The sequence below is a fragment of the Epinephelus lanceolatus genome, chromosome 12, assembly GCF_041903045.1.
Source record: "Epinephelus lanceolatus isolate andai-2023 chromosome 12, ASM4190304v1, whole genome shotgun sequence".
Taxonomy (NCBI): domain Eukaryota; kingdom Metazoa; phylum Chordata; class Actinopteri; order Perciformes; family Serranidae; genus Epinephelus; species Epinephelus lanceolatus.
Genome location: NC_135745.1, coordinates 14,811,647 through 14,837,900, shown reverse-complemented (window position 1 = coordinate 14,837,900; position 26,254 = coordinate 14,811,647). Strand labels below are relative to the sequence as shown.

General features: G+C 40.3%; 1 protein-coding gene and 1 non-coding gene across 2 annotated transcripts in view; one reads left to right on the top strand and one right to left on the bottom strand.

The window, feature by feature from the left end:
• LOC117272031 (contactin-associated protein-like 4) overlaps window positions 1–26,254 on the bottom strand; it is a 143,577-nt gene that overhangs the window by 54,071 nt on the left and 63,252 nt on the right. Inside the window, exons 4-10 of the mRNA XM_078172989.1 lie at window positions 25,699–25,846; window positions 22,489–22,695; window positions 15,480–15,655; window positions 15,152–15,298; window positions 13,563–13,830; window positions 10,776–10,925; window positions 10,352–10,523 (exon numbers count right to left, since the gene is read on the bottom strand). Coding sequence (XP_078029115.1) covers window positions 10,352–10,523; window positions 10,776–10,925; window positions 13,563–13,830; window positions 15,152–15,298; window positions 15,480–15,655; window positions 22,489–22,695; window positions 25,699–25,846 — 1,268 coding nt within the window. The remainder of the gene's footprint in view (window positions 1–10,351; window positions 10,524–10,775; window positions 10,926–13,562; window positions 13,831–15,151; window positions 15,299–15,479; window positions 15,656–22,488; window positions 22,696–25,698; window positions 25,847–26,254) is intronic.
• trnal-uaa (transfer RNA leucine (anticodon UAA)) lies at window positions 7,270–7,352 on the top strand. The gene has a single exon. It is a non-coding gene; the product is annotated as a tRNA-Leu (tRNA).

Below are 26,254 nucleotides of genomic sequence, written 5' to 3'. Positions count from 1 at the left end.
GTGCACGTTGCATTACAGCCACTCTGTTATTTGCACTGTGTGCACTTTTGTGTGACTTGTGGGCACCAGGAGCTTTCAAACTGTCTTTATATTGATCCTGTCTTGGCCTCTTTTGAAACCCCTTTTTCTTGATGTATCCGAATAAAATAACTGTATTTTTGTCCACATGGAGTGTCTCCATGGCCAACTCCTGCAGCAGGGTTTGATTCACAGAGACACACACGGATACAAAAACATAATAATAATAACCACTTTACTCCAATACCATGTCATCAATTCTCACTTCTACCTTTGTGAGTGTGCACAGTGTGTTTGTGTTTTGTTTTTTTTTTTGCAGGGCTGGAAAACTGCATGATACCATTTATATCATAACATTGAAAAATGCATGTTTGGAATGTAAATGTATGTGACGGTATTTGGGTGTGTGTTTGCCTAAATCCAGGCAGGAATATTGAAGAGGAAACAGATGACTGCACAGAATCTACAAGCTCCCCTGTATTTAGATAAAAGCACTGACTCAGCAGCCTGTCAGCCTGCTACAATGTGATTTTTACCTCCATTTATCTCCCCACTGTGATCCAAAGTGAGCTATTTAGCATTCATATTAAATTCATATTAAATTTTAACCTAAACTACCGCTGCCTGCTGCTGTCCTATTCTGTATTAGTGTGTAAGTGGCATCTATCTGTTAGAAACATTAATAGATATGATTCGTCAGGCTTTCTGTGTTTATTTCTTTGATCAGCCATGATGATGAAGATGATAAGGATGACAGAGATGAAGAAGATGCATGAGACTTGGCTTCTACCCTCCTTTACCTGCACCAGCCACAACCTTGTATACCACACAGAGGAAGCATAAAAGAGATAAAGACCGTAACCCATCCACCCTTCAGTCAAATACACACACACACACACCAGGCTCATATCCACACTGCCACCCCACACTAAGGCTATGAAAACACAACGCTGATTGCTTCTGACAACCATTTTCTCCCGCAGAGACACAACAATGCAGTGTCACTGATAGATAACCAGTTGAGTCTCTTTCAGAGTGCAGCCTCATTTAAAACCACAAATCCATTGAAATGTCATTCACAGACATACAGTCGGCCATGAAGTGCCCATAGAGCAAACCTTTAAACACTAACTCAGGGTCCAACAGCCCACCCCCACCTTAACATTGATTTTCTTACATGTGTGCAACCCAATCAACAGAATGCAGGCATTGTATGTATCTGCATTTCATATGTAGTGAATATGTTGAAATATTATGTTTCTTTATGTTTAACTTTTTTTATTTTATGTTGTGACAATGCTGTAGTGAATGTGTGATTAAGGTTCAGGCACAACTAACAAGGAAAAGATCACATTTTAGCTTAAATTACCCAGTTTTGTCACCACAGACACCGCTGGAAGTGTGCCAACGTTGCCTTCGAAACACCTAGTTGCTATCGCCAAAAAGAAATGTCCCAACTTGTTGTTAAAAAAACACAAATGGTCTCAAATAATAGACTACTGCTTGAGTCTCACACCATTACCCATGCCCTCCTCCTCCAATGCTGTTTGTCATGCACTGTTCATATGTATACCGATGAAGAAAATGTATCAGAATTTGTGTATTAACCCACATAATCATCCATCCATCCATTTTCTAACCGCTTATCCTCTTGGGGGTTGCGGAGGGTGCTGGAGCCTATCCCAGCTGACAGTGGGCGAGAGACAGTGGGCAGAGGCAGGGTACACCCTGGACAGGTCGCCAGACTATTGCAGGGCTGACATGTAGAGACAGACAACCATTCACACTTACATTCATACCTACGGACAATTTAGTATCACCAATGAACCTATCCCCAATCTGCATGTCTTTGGACTGTGGGAGGAAGCCGGAGTACCTGGAGAAAACCTGCGCTGACACGGGGAGAACATGCAAACTCTGCACAGAAGGGCTCCCGCACCCGGGATTGAACCACATAATCATGAGCCGGTAATTTGTGTATATCCCACGTCATCAGGGAGGCTGTGATCACATGACCAGTGTGCTGACGAGAGTAAAGAAGGAAGTAGTACAAAAGAGCAAAAATCCATGTATGGAGGTAGGTTGGGGTGGTGGACAGGTCAAACAAACACATCACTTTCCCCCAGGAGATCAGTGTTTGGTGCCGTGTAAAACCAAGTGAACTGTAAGATATTTTAAGGTAGGGTGTCACCATGTTTCTTTTCCTAAACCTAACCTATGTAACTTCACTTGCCTAAACCTAATCTACATAACTTTACATTAAGTACGTAATGTTACGTTAAGTACGTAACATGATGGTGCCATTTGTAGGGCATTAATTTGTTAAATATCATACGAACCATCATATGACGATACATTACTCCTCCTGATGAGAAACTCAGCTCATACACATGCAATCAGAACTATGTCATTTAAGAGACATTAATATGATACCTATTGAATGTACATATGTAACATGGTTGGCAGAAAGTGTAAATGTACAAAGGCAACATTTTCTTCTGGTGACTGGGCTGGTGTGTGTTAATTTTTTTTCTGAGGTGACCTAAAATGAGCAGGAAGGTTAGGTAACACAAGGTGTTATATTGTAATGGAGAGGCGCCTTGTGGCTTTGAGCTCCATTTGTGCTGTTAATGGAGTGTTTGCTTTGGCTAATAATACCCTTTGCTACTGGCAACAATAATAACACACACACTCACAAACAGGCCGCTGCAGATATAATAACCTGCTCTGAAGTATGACCACCACATTGAAGCTTTGCCGGTGAGTCCATTTTCTACCCAACTTTCCAGTGCACTATATCCCATGGGCCCAAAATGCAATCAGCAGGATTGCAGCAAGAAAGCATATGGTCGCTTTTTTTTTCTTTCTTTACTAGAAAACAGGATTTTTCTTTTTTTGTAGGTCTGTTTCAGTGAGCAGTCAGATCTGTGCTGGAACTGCATTCTGCTGAATAATAATCTAATTAATGCAGAAACAGGAAGGCATTTAATTAAAACCAGTCGAGCAGATTCTTATCTGGCAAGGATATGTGGTTAGTTCAATATTAGTGTGTGTGTGTTGGTGTTTACATCCAGTTTACTGTATGCGTGGTGTGTGTATGTGTGTGTGTGTGTGTAAGTGTTTTATTCCCTAGAGAAGGGTTTATAATTGTTGTAATTGTCTCATTAATTGTGCTGCTATTTGGCGTGACACCAAAACAGGGAAATGATTTGTTCTGCGCTCCGTCCCTCATCTCTCTCTTCTCTCCCTCCTCTCCTGAGGTTAAGGTTATTGCTCTGATCCTGCATTGTTATTGATGATATACGCATTTATACGGTACGTTTTTTCATCCTATTATCAATGATTTACATTGAGAACTATTCATCACCATGTCCATGAGGTTCACTTCATTTTAATTCAACCATGGGTGCAGATCCCGGGGGGGACGGGGGGGACATGTCCCCCCCAAATTCTGAAAAACACAAATTGTCCCCCCCAATTCTAAATAGCTTAAATGATTGAAATTGAACAAATGTATACAGTAGTTCTATATACTGGGAGAAAGGGAAGATGATGAGGAGAAATGGGAATCCGTGAGAGGCGAGAGATGAGAACGTGAGTGGACATAACATGCCTGAGACCCTGAAATTAACTAACAGCGAAGCAGTGAAAAGGAGGGTGATGGCTGGTTCCATGTACTACTGGCTGTTTAAGAGAAATAAACAGTAAAGGTAAGCATATGATTCTCTTTGTAGTGCTTTTTGAATGACATGGTGATGGTGATGAGCCTCTATGAAATCGTGAAATATGCTGGCAATCTCAAGCGCTCTGTGGGCATGATTTGCATGCGTGCAATTAAAAAAAAAATCACAACTGATTGTGTCCCCCTCAAACTTGTCATCAGATCTGCACCCATGAATTCAACCTACAATTCTTTACTCACATGAATGCTGTACAAACAGAGGCTCCAAGGTTGCAGTTGCATTAGGTTGTTTCTATATCTATTATATATTTAAAATCAGCAAATGGTCAGTGTCTTTTCTGTCCCTGCCATTCATAACTGTATCACTAGATGTGAAGGCAGTGATGGTTGTACAACCCAACCCCCCGCCCACCTTTCATTGAACGTATCTTTATCTCTTTCTATGTGGAGATGACTCAGTTGGAAATGACATTTATATAATGTATCTTGACATTTTCTACCTACACACTACTATAATTGCATGTATTACTGATAGATCTAGATGCCAATCAAAAACACAAAAGAACATAAAATGGAAATGTCCAAACAGAGCAGCTGACTGCCAGATATCAGCAAGAACTGTCACACCACTGATTTCCACTGAACAATAATTGTGAATTACACAAGGGAGATACTTTATGTATGGGTGCGTATGTGTGTGTATGCAGGCTTATGAATGTTTGTGTGTATCTGTGTGTTTTTACTGGATGGTGCAGCCTCTCTCCAAAATGCCACTCCGCTTCACCTCACAAACATATTACTCTGCCAGCAAAGAAAAGGGAAAAAATGTTTCAGAACAACAAAATATTGTATGACAAAACAATGGAGTAGAGAGGGAACATTTCTGCTTAAGAACCAACAGAACGAGCTGCCGCTATTGCTCTCTGTCAAATTTTTGTGTTTTCGCCTGGAAAGCATCGTTTATTAAATTCTGCTTAGAAGCTGCCAGAGACAGAATTTTCTCCGGTTTTCTGTCTAAATGAGATAAGCGAATAGGTAAAGAAAAAAAGCTTTGAAAATGGCTGACTTCAGAAAACAGCATGACTTTTGTTAAACAGAGAAATGCCAAACAAATCCTTATGTCATTGTATGATTCTGTCCATAAGCAAATCATATATTTCTTTCTTTCGCTTAACCACCACTCACAATTACATGGACTCATAATTCTGACTAATTCCCAGCTGGCTTTATTTATTCTCTGCTAACAACGATAGCAAAAGCATGTCTAATGAACATGGATGTATCTCTACCATGTAATCTAAAGTATTTTTCATCTGAAAAACTCATGGGAATCTTTAACAAACACCACATCCCTGTGCACTTCAAACCCAGTAACACACTGAGGTAGAAGCTCTTTCACCCGACGAACAAAACACCCAGGTATGAGTACAGTAATGTCATGTTTGCAGTTCAGTGCAGCCAGGAATGCACAGATTTGTACATTGGTGAAATTCCACAAGCACATGGCACAGCACAGGAGAGCCAGCTCCTCAGGTCAAGACTCAGCTGTCCATTTACATCTAAAGGAGAAGGGACACTCCTTCGAGGACAGCAATGTACACAGCTTGGCCAGAGAAGACAGATGGTTTGAAAGAAGCGTGCAAGTGGCCATCTATGTCAGATTGGAATCCCTTAAGTTTACACTGACCTGGATGACTGAGGCCATGTTAACATGAAAACGATCAACTGAAAACAGAATCGTTTCTCATTTTTGTTTTGAAAAGAGTTCTGCGTTTAGACAATAACGTTTTGATAACAATCGCCATGCACACAGATCTGCAAAAATGACCAAAAACGCTGCAGTATACATGCCAGGCCAGTAGTTGGCAGTGTGACCCTTCCTTCTACAGAGCGGCGATGTATGAACAAACAAAATGGCAACCGCACAAACATTTGTCTGGACGGACGACGAGGTGGAGTTGCTACAGTAAATCTACACTATGATGGGGAAGCGTTGATAAATTCAATAGGGTGAGCAGCACAAGCAGAGCTCGGGAGTCCGCCATTGTTGTTGTGATGGTCGACTTTCTCACGCATGCCTAGTGACTGGAAGCGCATGTGCAAAAAGTCTCCGTTTTCAGAGGAACTGCATGACAACGGAGAGGGTGCCATTTCCAAAAAACTGCACTCTGGAACCCGTTTTCAAAATGTTGCGTTTTCAGGCACCCAAAACGCCGCTGTTGTGTAAACGATCAGCCAAAACGCAACTAAAGTTTACCGTTTTCAGTTGAAATCGCCGTATAAACGGAACATGAGAATCTTCACCAACATCTCTACCATGAACAATGCAGTAATATATCTTACAGTGTTCTGACTATGATGCCTGGGGTCATTCAAGTCATTTAAATTCCAGAGATATTGATTGATATATTGACCTTGTGAATACTACTACTTATTTATTTTCTCAGGGTTGCATTATGGCCTTCAAAGTGTTGCTCATCTCACCAGGATCACTCAGTGGTTAAGAAACAGTGCACACAAGTCCTGTCCTCTTTGGGTCCAAATCTCACCTCTGGTATAAGTGAATACATTGTGAAAAGTTATAGATGTGACATAAAAGAACAGCATTTCTCAAAGTTTCAAAAGACAAATGTTATTTCCTGTTATCGTGTTATTATAATGAATACACTCTGTTATGGCATCTCTTATAATCGTTGTGTTTCAAGGCTCTACATCAAGGTTAAATCGTTCCCTGTTTGCTGTTAAAAATAGATAGCTAAAGTCGACTGAATAGAAGTGGTTAAGGCGTTGGGCTTAAGATCTAATGGGCAAAAGCTCTCCTGGGTTCTCACCCCGCTCCTGGTAATCTGACACGTTCATTGACCAGGATCACTGCAATAAACCTTGTGGAGTTTTTGAAATCCTAAAAATGTGTATATTTTATGAGGATTTTGAGGAGGACATTATTAACTGGTCCTAGGTAGCAGCAGGGTTGGTTTCCGACCTTTAAAACTTTACTAATTACACCAGGATAGCGGAGTTGTTGAGGCGTTGTGCTCTAGTTGCAAAGGACACAAGTCCTTATGGGTTCAAATCCCATTCCTCATATGAGGTCTGTATTGCTGTAAAGCTGTAGACGTGCCATTAAGAATAACAGCGGTTGTCAAAGTTTCAAAAAAGAAATATTAGTTCCTGTCATCATGTCAAATACACTCTGCTTGAGTGTATTGCTCCATTACAACTTTCAAAGAATGATGTATTATGTTGTTAGTTTGGGGCATTTTCTGTTGAAAGACTTTGAAGTTATTACAGTCAGAACAAGTCACCATGTGTCCTTGTTGGTTTAAAACTCACTCCTCAAGCACACTGTGTGTTTGTTTTAACACTTATGAAACCTACTGAAAATGTCTTTGTGTGGACAAATAAGATCAGCATTGTTAGAACATGTTGAGCTCATCGTCCCAGAAAAATTTGCCTTTAACCTTTCATGTAACCATGTAACTGATTGATTTCAGTAATGTGTGTGACAGAGAACAGGTATCGTATCTTCACCTTATTGATTTTTTTGCTGTTAAAGATTTACCAGACAGACCAGGATGGCCGAGTGGTTAAGGCGTTGGACTTAAGATCCAATGGGCAATAGCCCTCGTGGGTTCGAACCCCACTCCTGGTAAACTTTATTAACTGATGATATCTGTGTACAAAATCTGTCCATTAAAAGCTAATTCAAATACTACAGTAACTTGTGTCGATTGGCTGATTCGCTAAGCTAAAATGCACTGAACACAAGTCACATGGGTTCAAATCTACTGATCCCTACCTCATGGTGGGTGTTTGTCATTACAGTTCATGTGTTAGCTTACAGTTATTCTTGATTAACACACATTTCTTGAAATTTTTGTCCATTTCCCAAAATTCCAAACACAAATCCATAACTGCTCACTCATTTTCACAAACTTAAAGCTTCAATGTCAAAACCAATCGCTCCACTCAAAACAACTGTATGCATTCTTACATCTAAATCAAACCTATCCCTTAGACGACACACATGAACTATCAAAATCATAAACTGCATGACTGTTTGTTCATTACACACTGGAGGGATCAATTAAAGACACTGCTACTAAAATGTTTACAATGTGTTTTCAGAGAAATAACTTTGTAAAATCACATCACTGACTATCCAGATAACCATGTCAAGAACGACCTAGTGAGTGACAGTCAGAACATATATATACCTCTTACAGTGGATGAGGAAATACTACTGTATGCTGCTGACCTTTGCAATGTCATTTAAAATACCCACATCAAAATACCCAGTTTCCAGAAGCTTTAAGTCTAAATTAAGTCAGCAAATGTATAAATTTCCCAACATCAGCATCAGTGATTTCATCATCTTGTCTAAGTTCTGGGTCAGGCCATTATGTCTCATCAACATCACTCATTATTTTTGCTCTTGCCAGGCAGCGTGGGAAAAGTGCCCTTGTCTTTCACTCAAACAGATGGCATTACTGTTACTGTAATCACCATATTCATATGGGTAGTCTCCGGCTTAGCTGAGAGAAGACTCCAATTGATGGACATCTCTCAGTTACTTACCTTTGGCAATCCATTACTGTGCTAAAAACTACACTGAGAGCGGAGATTCAATCTGTATGCACTACAACAATACATGTATCAAAGTAACAACAAGGCAAATAAGTTGTTTTCCTTTCTGAAAGACAATAGATGCAACTCTGTTCTGGCTTAGGTTGGGTTACACTGGCTGTCCAGCTTCTCTCATAGTCCTCTCATGTATGAGCACATGATGAACTAGGGTGGCACGAACTTACTTGTTGTCTTCCTCTTCCTTTCTGTTTTAAGCAAATACTGCATTGAAGATATGTTCACATTCTATGTATCATATTGTTATATGGATTGTCCCTGGACATGCCTTGAGGCCCTATGTATTGACCTGTGCAGTTCCAATTGGTTTGTTAACAATTATGAGGCGTAGTGTTTGCCCCTAAAGAACGGTATGGTATTGACATTTAGGTTGTGATGACTTGAGTTAATTATATTGAGAGCCTGTGTTTTCTGAATGAACACAGTGCAATGAATGATTTATTTGGCAGCTGTTGTGTAAGGTTTTGCACAAAGAGTTTTGAATATTGAAACATGTGGACACAGGTGTATAGTGCTCAGAGTTTTGAGAAATGTGTCTGTCTTTTGACAGATAGCATTATGGTTTGGGATGTTTAGTTAACAGGCCCAGTTATAGTGTGTAAGAGAAAAAGACACTGAGAAAAACTGTAGTAAAAGGTAGTCTGTGTTTGTCAAAAAGCAAAGTTTGACTCAATGTTCTGATGCTATTTGTATTCACATCAATATCCAAAGAAGTCTTTGTTTTGATACTCTTGACTGGCTGAATGATAATGGGGTTTTTTGCCATTAAAAACCAAAATATGGAAGTCACCAGGATGCTTAAAGATTCAAGTATTGATCTTAAAATCGATGATAAATGTCCTTCCAAACCCTGTAATTTCCACTGTTCCACTGTAATTCGACCCCGTAATTTCTGAAGTTTTTACTCAGTCTCAGTGTGGTTTAGTCACTTGGTCTAAAATCCAGTGAATGGAGTTTTAACTACTCATCTGTTTTCTGTTCATGATGTGATACAAATCAAATCATCATGACAACGGTTGTATTTCGGTGCTCTTGATTATGTACTGGACAGATCAGCAGGTCTTTTGTCTCCATATTTGTTTTGGTTTTTTCTATTTACAACTAGCACTTAAAGTCTCTAGGATGGCTGAGTGGTGAAAGCATTATGTTTTAAATCCAGAGGACAAAAGTACTCATGGATCAAACCCCACTGCTGGGAGATTTCCATTGTTACTGACATGTTGCATGAACATGTGAGAGTTACATCCAATTTAGTAGCAAAACAGTCCTATATGTCTCAAGAAAGTAATCAACAAAAAGAACTAAGTTTGCCTCAATGCCCTGACTGTATTTATATTCAAATCAACAGGCAAATGAGTCAGTGTTTTGATACTCTTGACTGAGATCTTGAGCAGATAACAGCAGGGAGTTTCATTTCCTACTGATGTTTTTTTTTTGCCGTTTAAAGTCGACTAACCTCACAAGGATGGCCAAGTAGTTAAGACGCTGCACTCAAGATGCAATGGACACAGGTTCTCATGGGTTCAAGTCCCACTTCTGTGAGGTATTTTTTGATTACAGGGAGTGAAAATATAAAACAATTGCAAAAAAGGTGGTGGTCGGAGCAAAATTCATTCATGCATCTTCACAAAATGCATCATGCTGGAAGCTTTGTGGCATCATTACTACCTCTTAGTTTACACTGACAAGGCAGAGTGAAGTTCTATTAAACAGGATGGTGTAACACAGCTAATATAATAGCTTCCTCACTCTTGGAATATGACTCTCCATATTCTCAAAGGTCAGCACTGTCAAGACGGTTTGCAATTGGTTAGTGTCGCAATTTATTTGTCAAAGTAAGGCAAAGCTCGGAGCTGATTTACTTCAGCACCATGAGCGTTTAAATACTTGTGTCATAAAGCTCTGTGGGATTAAAGAAAGGTTACATCAGAAATAAAGAAAGAAAGAAAGAAACAAAAATGTGTCTTAACAAATGTCAGTGGACATTTTTGAGGGGAGGAAACGGACCTGTCGATGATTCCGCACATGTCAATCTGCAGGTTGCTGTAGATTCCCAGCTGCTTCTGCTGCACCATGATCAGGTCCACAATTTGGTTGTCCAGAGATAAGAGACGCATGCAGCCCTGGAAGACATTAAAGGGGTTTCTGCACTCCTGCCTGTCGTCTTCAGTGGGACAACCTGAAGGGAAGACAGAGGGAACATCAGTTAGAAATCACATGACTGTCGTTATCCAGTCGAACAATAAATGCAGTAATACCATCATGTCACACAGAGATCAATGAACATATTTGACAATTATCTGTCTAAGGAATATCATGTCAGTTGACTTGCACAGTGAAATTCAACTGCTTTTAGATATCACATCAGTCAACTTCCACATAGCTGTTGATGCTTGACAGGGTTTCATTGCTTAGATAGATATATTCTTACCACCAAAGAAGAGGTGACTTTCAACGGTGACAGGAAATGAGGGACTGGCCTGAGTGTTGCCTCCTTCCTCTTTATCCACAGTGATGCTAAGACGACCTCGTCTTGAGTTCAGCTCCACCGAATGCCACTGACCGTCATTCAGAGCAGAACCTGCGAACCAAATTGTCATTAACACACTGCTGAAAATTTGTGTTTGTTTTCCCCAGTGTTTGTGGCTACACGTTAAAACCTTCAGCAGATGTTGCTGGTGCAAGATTCTTTTCAAAGGCTGGAGCCATGCATAGGCACTCATGTAGGAATGACCAAATTAGATATACCTTCACACCACGACGTGCCACCCATGCACCAAACTGCAATTTTGAAACAGCTTGAAAATCATATAAATTAAGAAAAAATGGTGAAAACCATGGGGGGCAGGTGATTGCAGACTACACAGGCGCCTACTTCACTTCCTGCATCCTCTGTGAGATTGATCTGCAACAGTACCAGCAAGGCTGTGCCTGCCTTGTGAATCTGTATGTTGTTAGGAGTTGAGGGAATAAATCAATATCTCATTATCTCCTCTATTTTTCTTACTGACAGTACTTTGCACAAGAACACACCCCAGTCATCTTACAGTGTCATCGGCTGCACAGCGCTCTGCCAGAGTGATGCGGATGTGTGACCAGAGCTTCGGTAATAAGCATAATATAGAAGATCATAAAGTAAACACTGGATTTTTAGATCAAGTGCAATTGTAAGACTGAGGGTTATATCTGGTTTCATCACCTTTTTAAAACCACGAGCACAGGTGTGAGGAATGGCTTAAACAGTGTGTTTATCTGCTCTAGCGTCAGCTGCAATTGAAACAAACAAACTTATGACCTACAGTAGTAACCAAGAGCAACTTCAAAAGCCATGTAGGATTATTATTAACCAACTAACTGTTATGTTATACTATTTTGTGAGATTACAGGCTATGTAAAAAAAAAAATTCCCTGTTTCATGACTAGCTAAGGATGAAATGATACCAAAAACTCTAGGTGCGAGAAAAAGTCACAGATATGATATGTATTACAGTATTAAAAAATAAAGAAAAAGGGTGAAAAATGTCTTTTATTAAATATCTGATGTGTACATTTGCCATATTCTTGTTGGGGCTCACTCTGAGCCTATTGTGAGCCAGTTATAAGTGCTCTGTTTGCATGCAAAGGATGACAGGTCTTCTTGATTAGTATAATTGCACCCTCTGTTGTTCAAACAAAAACACTACAATCAGAGCTTGACATTAAGTTTTTAAAGAAATAAATATTTTCATAATTACAAAGCCTTTGAAACAGATATGATCCCACCAGAGCCTTCCATAGAACTGCACAAAGGGTAGCTTTACATCCAGAAATATTTAGCGTTAGTAACGTTAATGCATTACTGGCGTTACTAACGTTAATCTCTCAAGACAGATTGTGCAATTTAGAATCTGTCGGCAGCACTGTCTGAAAGACAACTAGAGAGGGGGGGAGGGCGGGGCTTTGAGTTTGAACGATGCTGCGCCTTAGCCAATCACAATGGAGGGGGCGTGGCCAAGACGTGCAGTTGTCCCCAGGAAATGTGTACCTATAGAAACAGCAAGCTCCGCGTCCATAGCGACTGCTCCACTCAGCGCCGTCTCGTCAACGTGAAAAAAAATATTTTTTCCAGCGGGTGTCTTAGTTACAACATGATTGAGCTAACTGGAGTAGTTTCATGTCGTATCCGACAAGGGAAGGCTTTTAACAGATGACGTCCTGATGTTAGCTTTGCTGCTGCTGTTAGCTGTTAGCTCTCAGCTGCAGCCACTGATGCTTTCTAGACATTGTGATTTCCCATAACTGAATAAATACCACACATAGCAACACAAAACTGCTTTGCTAGCTCAATCATGTTGTAACTAAGATATCCGCTGGAAAAATATTTTATTCACGGACCATTTATTGAGTTATTACCTTATTTTTATACAGTCTATGGTTATTACAGACACTGCTAACAGCTAACGTTAACAGCTAATGGTTAGCCCAGCTAATCTACGATAACCACGTTATTTACAAAACGTGCACACAGAAATAGTAACGTTTGTTCAATCACTGTGTTTATAGACTTAAACATCAGATTAGTCTACACGGTGATATAGTGACATGAAAAATGTGATATATAGCTAAACTCTCTTCCAGATTGCTAACGTTATGACATTTGACCCCAGAGTTAACTTCTATAGTGCCCTGTGCATCAGATTTTTCTCATCAGTTCTGTTCAGCGTGTGATGTGAGACAGACTTGCACACACAGCTCAGCTGGAAAAGCTCTGCTTCATCAATACAGTGTGCAGTTTATTTTCAGTTAGCGCTACTTTAGACATCACATTTGTAATATATGCACGAGGCATTATACTTACTATATTTATACTTACTACTTACACTGAGCCCTGACAATTTTTGACAAGGAAAGATAGTAGAACGCAGCTATACTAGCAGAAATAACCTTATAGTATTGTGGTAGACTTTGAACGTTTCTTTAATCACAATATGGCAAAATTCAGTATATCATTACATCTTTATGACTAGCACATCCACTCTTAATTCTTACTTGCCATTTGAGAAAAACTGATTGCCATTTGCTTTGATTTATTTCTTATTTTAAAAGCTTGGGATGAAGAACAAGGGATAACTTGTCTCACTCACATATGGAATGACATAGTAATGACATAATATCCATTTAAGAGTAACACTAACTTAACTGTAAGTCGTTAAAAGTGAATCTGAAGGTGTAGGGGTACCTGCACTGAGCTCCAGCAGCGCCCTGCCAGCTTTATGGATCTGTAGCCGGAGTCTGGCCTCACTCAGGTACAGCCAGGCCACGCCCCCTTCCTGAGGCAGGATAAAGGTGAGCAGAAGCCCCGCCTTGTTCCATGTTCTGAACTGGAACCCCACAGACAAGCCCCCTGACGAGGATGCTGTTGCCCCAGGCAACTGGAGGAAGCTCTGGGGGCCGGGGAACGTCACGGCGACGGACACCGACTCAGCACAAGAAAAGGTCACATTGCCCTGAGAGAGAAACATGCAGAGGGGAGAGAGAGGAGGCGGGACAGAAAAAATGATTACTAGAGAGATAAAACAACATAAAACATGAATATTAATCAGTTGCAGAGGGCGTGTCGATGTGACCTCTGTCGCAGTGATCTCATCAGCAAGTCTCCTTAAGAGGACACCGGTATTACCATAATGATAACAGCAAGGCTTAGAATAAGATTAGGAAAGCAAACTGAAAATACCAAAGTCACCCAGCGTGGAGGAAGAAGAGATAATGAATGAAAATGAAAGAAGGAGAGCATACAGTAAGCCCAGTACTATAATATCTTGACATCTCTGTTACAGTTCATTGTTTTGAGTAGTGGTAATGACACCAGGTTCTTTGCTAAGGCTGCAGCAGTAATATATTAGAGTCCCAGCTCTCTGCTGGGAATATCAGCCTGCTATCTTTATAATGCTCCAGAAACACAGATGACATCTAAAAACCCATTGTGGTGCAGTTAAAGTGATGTACAATAATTCGTGTTGCAAGTGGGCTGTGCTTCTATACAACACAAAGTAAAGAAGTTAACTTAAAAATCCACTAAAGCCTGAGGACTACAGCACTGACACACACCAATCCTCCTCTACCTACACTCTGATTTTCTTTGCGTTAATGCCCCCTCACAGAGCCATAAGATGCACCATTTAGCCGCTGTGTTAAATTGGATCATAACTTTGTGGCTAGTACCTTAAGAGCCTCAGCACCAACATAAAATTGCCTCTATTACATCTTTAGCCATGCATGTGAAATCTCTGAACCTCTTTAGCAAGAATTCATGTATTTTTTCTGCTGCCTGGGCCTTTACTATAATAAGACAGCATTTATTACTCCCTGTAGAAACGCTTCACAGCCTCTCCCCGATGAGTTTGCTCCACTCATCGTGAATATAGAAACATCTGAAGGTCCTAATGGCCAAGATTAGGAGGCATTAGCGAGACTCTAACCACTGTCTACAGTCTTTTGTCCTGGCTTCATTAACCAGTCAGCAGCAGCAGTACAACCAGCAAATAGAGCACCTGAGTGGTAAGGAAATATTTCACCACTAAGACTGAATCCCAGTGGGGACAAAGGGAATCTAACTCACACAAGAGGAATCCATTCACACAAGCCTATTACTTAAAACAAAATAAAACATAACACAGTAACAAAGATATACATCCTGGTCTGGTACGTGCTGGTACATTCAGAGGCCCTCTTTTGATTTCTGTGGCCCTCGCAGTGATAATGCTTTCCCTCTCAGAGCCCAAACTGACCTGAGAGCAGGTGGTTGTGTTTTTAGCTAAATTAACTTACCAGTACAGTAACTTGGTGGTCTTTGTTTTTCGCTAATTCTATTAGGTTGAGGCCATTGTACAGCAGGTTTTCAAGGCAGCCATAAAAGTTCCTCTTGGAGACAACTGGTTTCTGAGAGCCAAGGCTCTGGATTGTCCCTACACTCAGCTGTATGGAGACAAAAAGATACCAACAGACAGTTGCATACACATTCAATAACAAAAATGCAATATCTATACTTCAAATTCAGCAGTTGTACAGCTTTCTGATCACATAGAAAGTGTGGGGTGTATAGGGATAACAAAAAAGTCTTAAATGTGTGTGATGGTTTTCTTGTCTTTTATCCCACCTGCTCGATGTCCCAGTGGCTGAACTCTGCAGGGATTTGAACCCTTTCTGCGTGTTTGTCCACAGTGAGGTTGAGGTGAGAGCCACGACGCTCCACTGCTAAATGGTGCCAATGCTGATCGTCTAACAGGCTGCTGAGGGAAGCGAGACGCCGGGGTTCAGAGGCTGAAGTCCGACCTGAAAGAGTAATGAGGAGTCGAGGGAACTGCTGATCTCAGGTGGAGATTGTTTTTTTCCATTATCTGACCTGGTGCAAAGAGAAGTGGACACCAGGCCAAGAAAAGCTTCTTTATTGTGATGAATATTCTAATTTTCTCAGTATCCCACAGAGAGGGGCACATCGAGGTCAGCCTGTCTCATCTCGTTAGGGACTATAGGATCCCTGCATAGTAGAATTTGAGAACCAAAGCCCAATATGTGACAATGCCGAATTTGAAAAACTGCAGCGGAAACATAGTGAGACATCATGAATGATAGATGAGAAGCAGCAAGTCCAAATTAGTGGATCCATTTCTGCATCCACTGAACTACTGGGAGAGAAACTGTGTTTCTGCTGAAAGAGGGAACTGGAGGAAGAGCTGAATTCAGTCAGCCATTAAAAATGTATTAGATATTCTTTAGGGAGACGCAATTCCAACGACAAAGAGAGAAACAGAGACAGTTTGGAAGATGATGGACAAATTTATCTTTGATATTTCAGCCCATTTTGCGAGAGGGTTTATTTGTCTGCAGCTTGGATGAAAAATAACTTCATTGAGATGAGAAAGTTGGGATGTGGACTTCATGAAATGGGGGATGTCTGTCCTGTCAAAATATTTACTGTGATGAGTTACAGCCTGGACGAGTGGAAAGAGACAGTGAAATCAATATGAGAGGAAAGATGGCAAGAATTTAAAACAAATAAGATGTTGTTGGAGGTAGAGAGGAGAGGGAGATTGTCTTATCTTATGATTGAGGGTTTTTTGAATGGATGATTTGATTACTGGCTGGAGGAGTGGAAAGAGAAAGCAGGAATCAATATGAGAGATCAGAGGGCGAACAAAGAGAAAATGTAGTGATATTAATATACAGAGCACCCTATGTCCTTTTCTTTGTCACTCTCTGTCTTTATTGCCCTCTGTGGTGTATTCCTTTAAGCAGTATTAATATTTTGGGGGAGAAAAAACTGTTGATCATATTTTTTCAAGAACTGACAGCAGTGATTGCACATGTAGGTCCATGACAGGGCAGTCAGTGCTTTCATTTTTTGGACCAAGTGGGAAAACGGTGGGGAAAAGAATGTGTGTAAAACCTTCTGTCACTGAGCAAGAATGTTATATGACTTGTGCTGCGGGTCACCAGAAATCAATAGGTTACTTCCTGATGGGAGCATAAATGCGCACAGAAAATATTAATAAGCAATGGGTCAGCAGTTACAAAAAATTCAATGTGATGGCTGCACAGAGGAAAGGTCATAAGGGTCTCAGAAATCAAATTGAATTTTATCTTTGGTGCATAAATGTGCACAGTAAATTTCATGGGGTTAATATTTTGGTCATCTTAGTTCCTTGCTGACGTATTTGGAGCTCTTCCAAAAACCCAGAAAGTCAGTCTGAGGTTGTGGATCTGAATGTGTGAAACTGGACAATAAAATCTGCTGCCGAAGAAGAGCAACCATGCTCAGCAAAATCTTCAGACAAATAACTGATTTTAAAAAAACTGCTAATGACGGCATCATATTTTATTAATAGGGAAGAGGGACAGACTGGAGGTGTGTGCCTCATTCTTGCAGCCTCTGCTGAATGCTCTCTGCTTTTTCGCACCAAAGTAACTGTATCATATGCTGTCTGCAATTTCATTACAGCTGTTCAATGTGACTCTAAATCTGATTACGCAGGAACACAATGACAGTAAACACACTTTAGGAAAGCAAATATTTCAGAATACTGAAAGGTCATTAAGATTGTGTCAAGTCTCATCTGTCTAATGTTTGAACACACTAGTGCAGTGCCTGTTCAGCCTGATTGCTTGGCCTCCATCATTGCTGCTTGCAGCTCTCTTGAGAACCACTCATCCAACAACTTCACACTCAACACTGGTGTCCTGAGCAATACACCTGCAATGATGTAGTTGTGTCCCCTAGTAATGCTAGAGTATATCTGTCACTTGGGTACAAAAGCTCACATGAACATTTTATGGCCTCAATGAACTCAAAGCCCGGCTATTTCTGGGAACACAAGTGTTCATTCTGAAGGTTACATCGCTGATGTTTGAGGTGTTTGAATTTGCTACAATCTCTAGTTCTTCAACTGTTGTTGAATGTACTGTAGCGAGCAATGGAGGGTGAGCTGTATTCAGCGTGCCGTTCAGTGGCATAGATGTTAATAGAGGTCCCCTCTCAATGCACTACACAGTGTGTACCAGGGGCGATTGCTCTGAGACAACAAGGGAGGCTGAACTTCCCCTAAAATTTCATAGAAGAAATGGTCAAATATGCACTATTGAATCTCACTATATAATGACGAAAACTCTGTCTGTGTGTGTGTCTGTTCCACGTTTTTCTCCTCACTGACTTGGTCAATCCATGTGAAATTTGGCACAGTGGTAGAGGGTCATGGGAGGATGCGAATGAAGCAATATTACATCAATTGGCCAAAGGGGGGCGCTATAGCAACCGATTGAAATTGCAAACTTTGAATGGGCATATCTCTTGCCCAGTATGTTGTAGAGACATGAAACACAGAAATGCCTCTCCTCATGAGGAACAAATTTGCCTCAAGAACCCATAACTTCACCAAACAACACCTTACAGCTGACATCATGCACCGGAGCAGGACCCATCAACCCTCAGCATGTTTGTTTCCCTTAAATTACTTCAATAACGCGAAAGGGCTGGGCTGATTTATGAGCCAACAAAAATACAATACACCACACTGACATTTTGATGAATGTAAAGCAGAGGGGAATGGTTTTAGCGTAGCAGATATAAATCTTATAAACCATGTTTATTCCAGCTGTCTGAACAACAACTAGCAGACTGAGTGGAACTGGAATCCCTATAGAATTACTGAACAAAGATCACCAAAACTAAGAGGTTTTCATTTTGATTTAATGTATGAAATATGATGATAATACCAACTGGAAAAAAAAAACAACTAATGAGACTTTTATTTTGAGAACAAGATTGTCTCTAAACAAAGCATCTTACTTTTAAAGACACGGTGGACAAATAACAAAATGACAGTGAAATAAATCAAAACTAAAAAGCCACCCACCCAAGAGTTCAAAATGTGATTTAAATATAGCTGTGCTTTCCAAAGTGAGTGCCATGAAGACAAGCCAAGGATGCCGCAAGATGCATTATATAATTTTTCATTTATTCTGCATCTTATCTTACTATATCATGACGAAAACTCTGTCTGTCTGTGGGTGTGTCTGTTCCACGTTTTTCTCCTCACTGACTTGGTCAATCCATGTGAAATTTGGCACAGTGGTAGAGGGTCATGTGAGGATGCAAATGAAGCAATATTACGTCAATTGGCCAAAGGGGGTGCTATAGTAACGGATTGAAATTGCAAACTTTGAATGGGCATATCTTATGCCCAGTATGTTGTAGAGACATGAAACAAATTTGCCTCAAGAACCCATAACTTCCGGCTATATAGATTTTCTGCCATTTTGAATTTTTTGAAAAACACTTAAAATCGATCTCTTCCTAGGAAGTTTGACCGATCTGCATGAAACTCGGTGAACATAATCTAGGGACCAATATCTAAAGTTCCCTCTTGGCAAAAGTTGGAAAACTTACTAAAACTGAGCTTCTATAAGGCAATGAATATTGCGGAGGGCGTGGCTCATCACATAAAGGTGTATAACATCTCAAGGGTTTCACTGATCATCGCGCAACTTTGTAGGCATATGACCACACATAATCTGAGGGGACCCCTCCATTATTGACCCAATCAAACAAAATGGGGGCGCTAGAGAGCTAATTTCTTATCTAGGCCTAACCGCTTTATCGATTTTTACTAAACTTGGTAGATATGTAGAACAGGACGCCTCAAGGTGACTGGAGAAATTTAACTCTAATTGGCAACTGGGTGGCGCTATAACAACAGAAAAATGCTTGAAAATGGCTAAAATGCGACCGATCGCTTTTCAAATTGGCTTTTCAAATTTTTGGTATGACAAATTCATGGTATGGTATGCTGTACTCAATGGGTATGGACTAGTTTTAATTATGTTTCAGATCGCTTATATTATTTGTTTTGTTTAAAAAAATCTAAATCACCATATTAAAAATGATTTAATATGCCGTTATGCTGCTGCAAGTAAATGACAGAAATGCATTTAAAACATAAGAATATTTCATTGTAATTAATTATTTTCAGTATTTTAAATGTATCTGTAAATCTGCAGCACATCTGTTGGCCAGTTCACTGCATGACAGAAAAAAGAAAAAGTACTTAATCTTCCAGCAGTTTTCTAACTTTTAGTGTTTTGTTTTGCTGTTAACCAGAACAGAGTTGTTGTTTCTGTGAAGGGCTGTTACTCAGTGTTGCCTCATAAAGCCAACTCCATCTGCTCCGGGGGGTAGGACCTGGAAGTGTTAGTGTTAACAGAGCAGAGCGTACCATGCATGAGCTCAGGGTCAATGCACACAGCAGATGACCTAAATTACACAATCTGTAACCTAAAAAGCCAATGTAGAGAGAAAGAGAGAGGGAGAAAGGATAGAGAAGAAACAGAGGGGAAGAAAAGCAAAGACGAAAATAATGAGAGACAGAATGATGAAGTGCATCCAACTAAGAAAAAAGGGACAAAACAGGGTTGAGAGCCACAGGGGCAAACCCGTCTGTCAAGAGAAAAGAGAAAACATGGTGAGACAGATGAAGCGTGTACAGCTGGAAAGGCAAATGGTCTCTTGTGATATGGAAAAAATAAAGGGCTGCAAGATCTGTGGAGACAAACAACAGTGATTAGAAGAGAAAAGAGTTGTAAGAGAGACAGAAACAAAGGGAGAAGAAAGTCTGTTTGTTGTTTTCATTGTCAGTCTGTCACAGCCGAGGCAGAACTCCTCTCCAATTTCTCTTCTATCATTTCATTTAATTTCCTCTCACTGAGCTGCAGTCTCTCTTTACGGTGACACAGACATTCTCCAAGATGATAGTCTTTACAGCACAACTGGCTTCCTATAAGATGGAACAGCCTCTCTTTGAGATGGAACAGCCTCTCTGTAAAGCGACATGGTCTTACGAGTGGCACTGACTCTGTTTAAATTGAGCTAGCCTTTAAAGTCACAGTAAATTGGCAGTTAGAGCATCTTTAGCTTCTGAAACGTGAAATACTGAGCATTGTAAGATCAGAAGCAAGAGGATGAGGGAGAATAAATCAGACCTCAAACACAATCTAAAATGTAAACAGTGTTTTGGCCAACTAATATTAAAATATACACGTCTTGTCACATCTCCAGCCCAGTGGGAATCCTGGACTCTGGGGGGCCCTGGCAAAGAAGCCCATGAACTGCGCTGCCAAGCAAACAGCATCTCAGCACTTCTCTGCTATTTGTATGTGTTTAAATGAAATGATATTCATACAGATGCCTGAAAATCAGCCCCTTTTTGCAAATGAGCCTCACTGCTAAACAGTCCAATTCACAAAGATCAGCGCTAATAACCACACGCAGTTACAGTGAAATTATTAGCGTCTTCAAAGAGTTGGTTTAAACTGATATGCAAATCATGCCACCCTCTCTTACAGCCTGAAGGAGGTGGGAGTGTTTCGGAAGATGTAAAATACGGGAAGAGAGATGTGTGTTTGGAAACACCAACAGCACTGACAGACTGGGAAATTAAATATCAAATACAGTTTCTCTCAGTCACACTTAAACTCACTGACTTAAGTTTTAAGGAATGCCTCCGCACCTCATGGGTCACAACCTGTAGATCATACGCTGAACATGCAAGTTTCTGCTTTCTCCCTGTCGTTCTGCCTAGTCTGCTCTTGGTGCAAAGCAGCACTTATACTTTGCTACATGGATAATTGCAGTCAGACGCAAATAAAAAGGGCAAATTGCACTCAGCTGCAAAACTCTAAACTCTATTGACAATGCAGTTGCAATTCATGGTGCTATCAGCGACCGCAATCCATTCTTTGTGACTTTGCTCGTTAGTCTTTCAATAACTGTTAAAACGAATTGGGTGACAAATGCAGAAAAGAACGGAGGACGGATGGATGTGAATTTGCGCAAAAAAGAGATGGCAGAGAGGCAGACAGGAAGGAAAGATAAAGAGAAAGGAGTGTGGATGAAGGTGGGAGTGTTTTGGAAGATGTAAAATACAGGAAGAGAGGGTGGATTGATGGATGGATGGATGGATGGAGAAAGAATTTCAGCAGCCAGATGGGGTTCCTGATCAGAGTTGAGCCATATGGTGATGATTCAGCATGGCAGCCTGACAACCACTGGTTTAACCCTGTTTACACACACACACACACACACACACACACACCTCCCTCTGTACAGACTGTAAGCCATGCATCAAGTCTTGCACAGTTTGGCCTGAACACATGCTACAGTGAACGGGAACCATCCATCATGGCAGCAACTAGACAGAGACGCAGCAGCAGAGTGAGAGCCAAAATTTAAACCAATCAGGCCGCAGTGTGCGTGTCGTCCATTTCACCCAACCACAACCAATCTAAAGTGATCTCAGAGGGGTTTATATTGTCCTCAACCTTATACAGATGTTCTGTTCCAATACGTCCACAAAGTGAGTCATAAATTACATGTCAAGGAACTAAATGTGTTCTGGCTGATCAAACTGTTTCAGCTACATTATAATCTATACTGGAGATATCAACAATATATACTTTGTAAGCCTAACTTTTCCCCTCATAAAGGTACATCGGGTCATGCTATCCTGCAAATAAACCTGGTATTTATACTGGTATTGTTGTGCAATACTCCAATGTAGCATCTATGAATAGACATCAGTATCTGTCAGTAGATATCAGTATATTGTGTGTTGTACCTTGTCTGAGCAGCAGCAGCAGCTTTCCTCTCTCTAACTCCAGACTGAGGCCCAGTCCTCCCTGTCCTTCTGCATGCAGCAGTGTCCCAGAATTCCTCAGGGTTTTAAACTTCAGCGAGACAACCTCTCTGGACGTCCGCCTGGGCCCGGGACTCAACCTGTACACCAGACTGCTGCTGCCGCCGTCGAAACTCACAACATCAGAGGCTAGAAGGCAAAACAGAGACAAAGGAGTCAGGACTGTATGGTCATATCAGTATGTTATGTTGCTCTATAAAAAGTAGAGAAGAATGCAAACCATTATCTTAAAGACCCCCTGCAGTATAAATCAAGTTGTCAACATGTCCATACTGTGTTTTTATATGCTACAAGAAATGTAATGAGGAAAATAGGCAGTCAACACCATGACTGAGCATTTCTGCCCTTGTGCCAAGGACAGTCTCAAAAACATGGATTATACTTCCAGGTTTTGTCACAACACAAACCTAGGGAACTAATGTTATAACACTACGGTGAAACAAGGGGTATCGGGTCAGGTATTTTGGGAGCTAAGTCTCACTTTCACCACAGTTTGTCAGGGCTGGCAATCACAAACAATGTTTATTGAAGATTAGCAAGACATTATGAGCTGTTTGATAACACATTCAAGCCGAAGGCCCGTGTTATCTATTACCATTTACAAGCAGACATTCATGTGTTTGTTTAGCAGATTTGAAGGTGAGCAGGTATACTCAAGCTGCAGGCGAGCGACTGAGGAGCGGGGTTCATTTGCATATTCATGGTTTTATGCATACTAAATGAGGTAAAGGTGTCAGTTGTATCTGAGCCATTTTAAGGCAAGAAGGGATTTTTTTTCATCGAAAAAACTATTAACTATGTAATTTTGATGAACAGTTATGAGTTTTAAGGGGATTAATCAATGCCCAGAGACGAACTTTAAACTAATTTGCAAACAAAAAGGTACAAACACACATATGGATTAATAGTTAACACATTAAAGTACCTTTGCTCTTGCTGGGGATATAGGGAACACTGTGATGATGCAAAGGTGTGGCTGAGAGAGTTTTGACACAACTAGGAAGTCACAAAAAAATTTGCCTATCTTTAAATGTTTTGAGGTAAGCAGAACTAATTCTATCAAGAGTTTGTTGGTGTTTTCCCACAGATGCAAAAAAAAAGCTCTAAGAATAAGGACAGAACAACAGAAAGACCCTTTTCAAATCTGTTTTAATATGTGTGAGATATTCTCATTCTAACATTTTTTTAGGAATAAAAATTATACCAAAGGCCATTTTACCTAGAAAGGAATTTGTAGTTACTAAAATGTGTCATTTATTTTTTTCTCCTGTTTTGCATGTAATGAGAAAGATTCAGCCAATCATAACAAGTGGCGTCACACATGGCAACAACTACAGGGCAATGCAATAGCAAAGGCGAAACACCTTGTTGTTTACATTTGGCAGCAAACTCTTTTCTGTCTGAGCCCACAGTCTGGCGCTTGGGACCTGGAACAAGTTGGCAATAAAATAAGAACAAAAGACCACAAAGGTGCACATGTGCTGCACGGTGTGCATTTATATTTACAGCCTTTGCTGGCAAGTTGTTTACTGGCATTATTTACAGGATTAGTCAGTGGCATAGTGGAAGGTATATGCAGGTATATGGGGTATACCCACTTATAAGCCAAAAGACCATTGTAATATTTCTGAGTATACCCTCCTCCTCCTCTGTAACCTTTCCTTCTACCGAATGGTACACCCACCTCATCAATTACCACAACACCACTGGGATTATTGTTTGTCCTACCCTGTCTCCGAGAAATTATGTTTACATATAACTGAATTGCAACAGCAGCAAAATGTAATTTTAGTCCGATTACTTTTCTTTTTTTATTAATGTAATGAAGAAATGTTGTAAATCAATGTATCTGGCAAGTCACAATTGTTAATGTATCAGTAAAAGATTTATTGACAATGTGTATCATTTGTTTTCCTCCATAATATCCGGTCTTGCATTTCAGTATCCAAACATAATTTGCCATCACAACATCGTTATAAAACCAATTGGTAATATATAAACATAATTTCAAGGACACAGGGTTGGTTTGTCACAGCCCCTCTGGATTTTCTAACTCTTGGTCTTTGGTGTTTGGTTGATCTCGCCACTGTTCACTGACATATCCAATGGCAACACTACAACAGTGGGACATGCAGGGCTTGTATCTCCAAGACGTATTGAGAATATCTAGTCCTTTCATGCTGCAAAACTGTTACTGACAGAATTGTGGGGAAAGTGTGTGTTGCAACCATGTGTATCTTACTTCTGTGCAATTTGTTTCATAAAAAGACCTTTAATCAACTCACATCAAATTAAACTGAAAGCTGGATGTTCTTCTGTCGAGAGTAACAAACGCTGTGATATGTATAGATGGATGCAATTAAGAAACTGTGAATTTTTCTCCCATGAGATTGGCAGTAATTTTGAAGATCTGCTGTGAAACCCGAAACAACAGAAGATAATTGAGTTCTCAATGCACAGTGTGGTGTGGGTTTATTTCCATTGTGTTGATCCCAGAGTGCACAATTAAATACTTCCCTGAAAATAGAAACGGAACCAATTAAACAGTTAACGCAACATGTTCTCTATCTTTGAGGAGAAAAGTGTGAAATGTGATGGGTGATAATGTAAAAACGGAGGTGAGAACTTAAATGTGTCAGGGTAGAGAGCAGTTATCAGGAGGCCGTCGTGTCTCTCGGTGTATGAAATGGGAAATGGTATACATACTTAGAATACTGATGTGATACAGTGTGAAAACTGTGAAATGAGAAAACATGAGTCGCTATACATTATTATAAACTATTCAGATGAGACAGTACATCATTCAGATTTCGGATGAAAACAATCTAGAATCCAATTAAAATTTCATTAAATAAAGGAAAAAGTCACATAATCAATTGCCCAGAGGCCTGCCTTCAACATTATAAGGTATTTTTGGATTAGCAGCCTTCATTGAAAAAGAAAGTTGATCATCATGAATTATGAAGCTGTACAGAATTTTGTGTAAAACCACTCAACATTTTCACATGTAGGTTAGGTGTGCAGTCTGCGTTGCCATGGTAATATGAACCATCCTAAAGTGAGCCAGTATCTGTCCGTTCTTATGAAAGCCCTGGAGAGTTTAGACAGGCTGGTGGAATAGAAAGGACTTACTGTAAGGACACCCATAGGTCTCCAGCCGGAGTCCGATCCTCCCACTAGGGTTCCAGTCCAGAGGAATGAGGCGGATGAAGCGAGCGATCGCCGGCTGCTGCAGTTTGTATTGAACCACACTGTCTGCATTACTGTTACCTGGAAAAGACTGAAAATACAAACACAATAAACACAAAGCACACACAAAAGCAAAGCTTATTTTTTTATTTTTAGAATCACATTAAGACCTGGGGTCAGGTTTCCATCCAAAGTTAGCACACATTTTAATGAAGTTTCAAAATAATCAGCAAAACAAAACGTGAAATACTTTGTGATTCCTGCCACAACTATAATGTGAAAATTAGGAGCTGGACACTTAGATAAACAGTTGGTGATGCTGATTCTTCTGTTGTTGCCCTTAAACCACCTCAGAAGAAGATGGCACACAATGGTGACAAAGAGCTCAAACCTCAGATGAGAACAATGTGGAAAACTTAATGGAAATGTGACATTTATGCCTGTTTCTTGTATTAATTTAGGGACGGTTAGTATCTCCTCTTTGCACCACACAGATCTG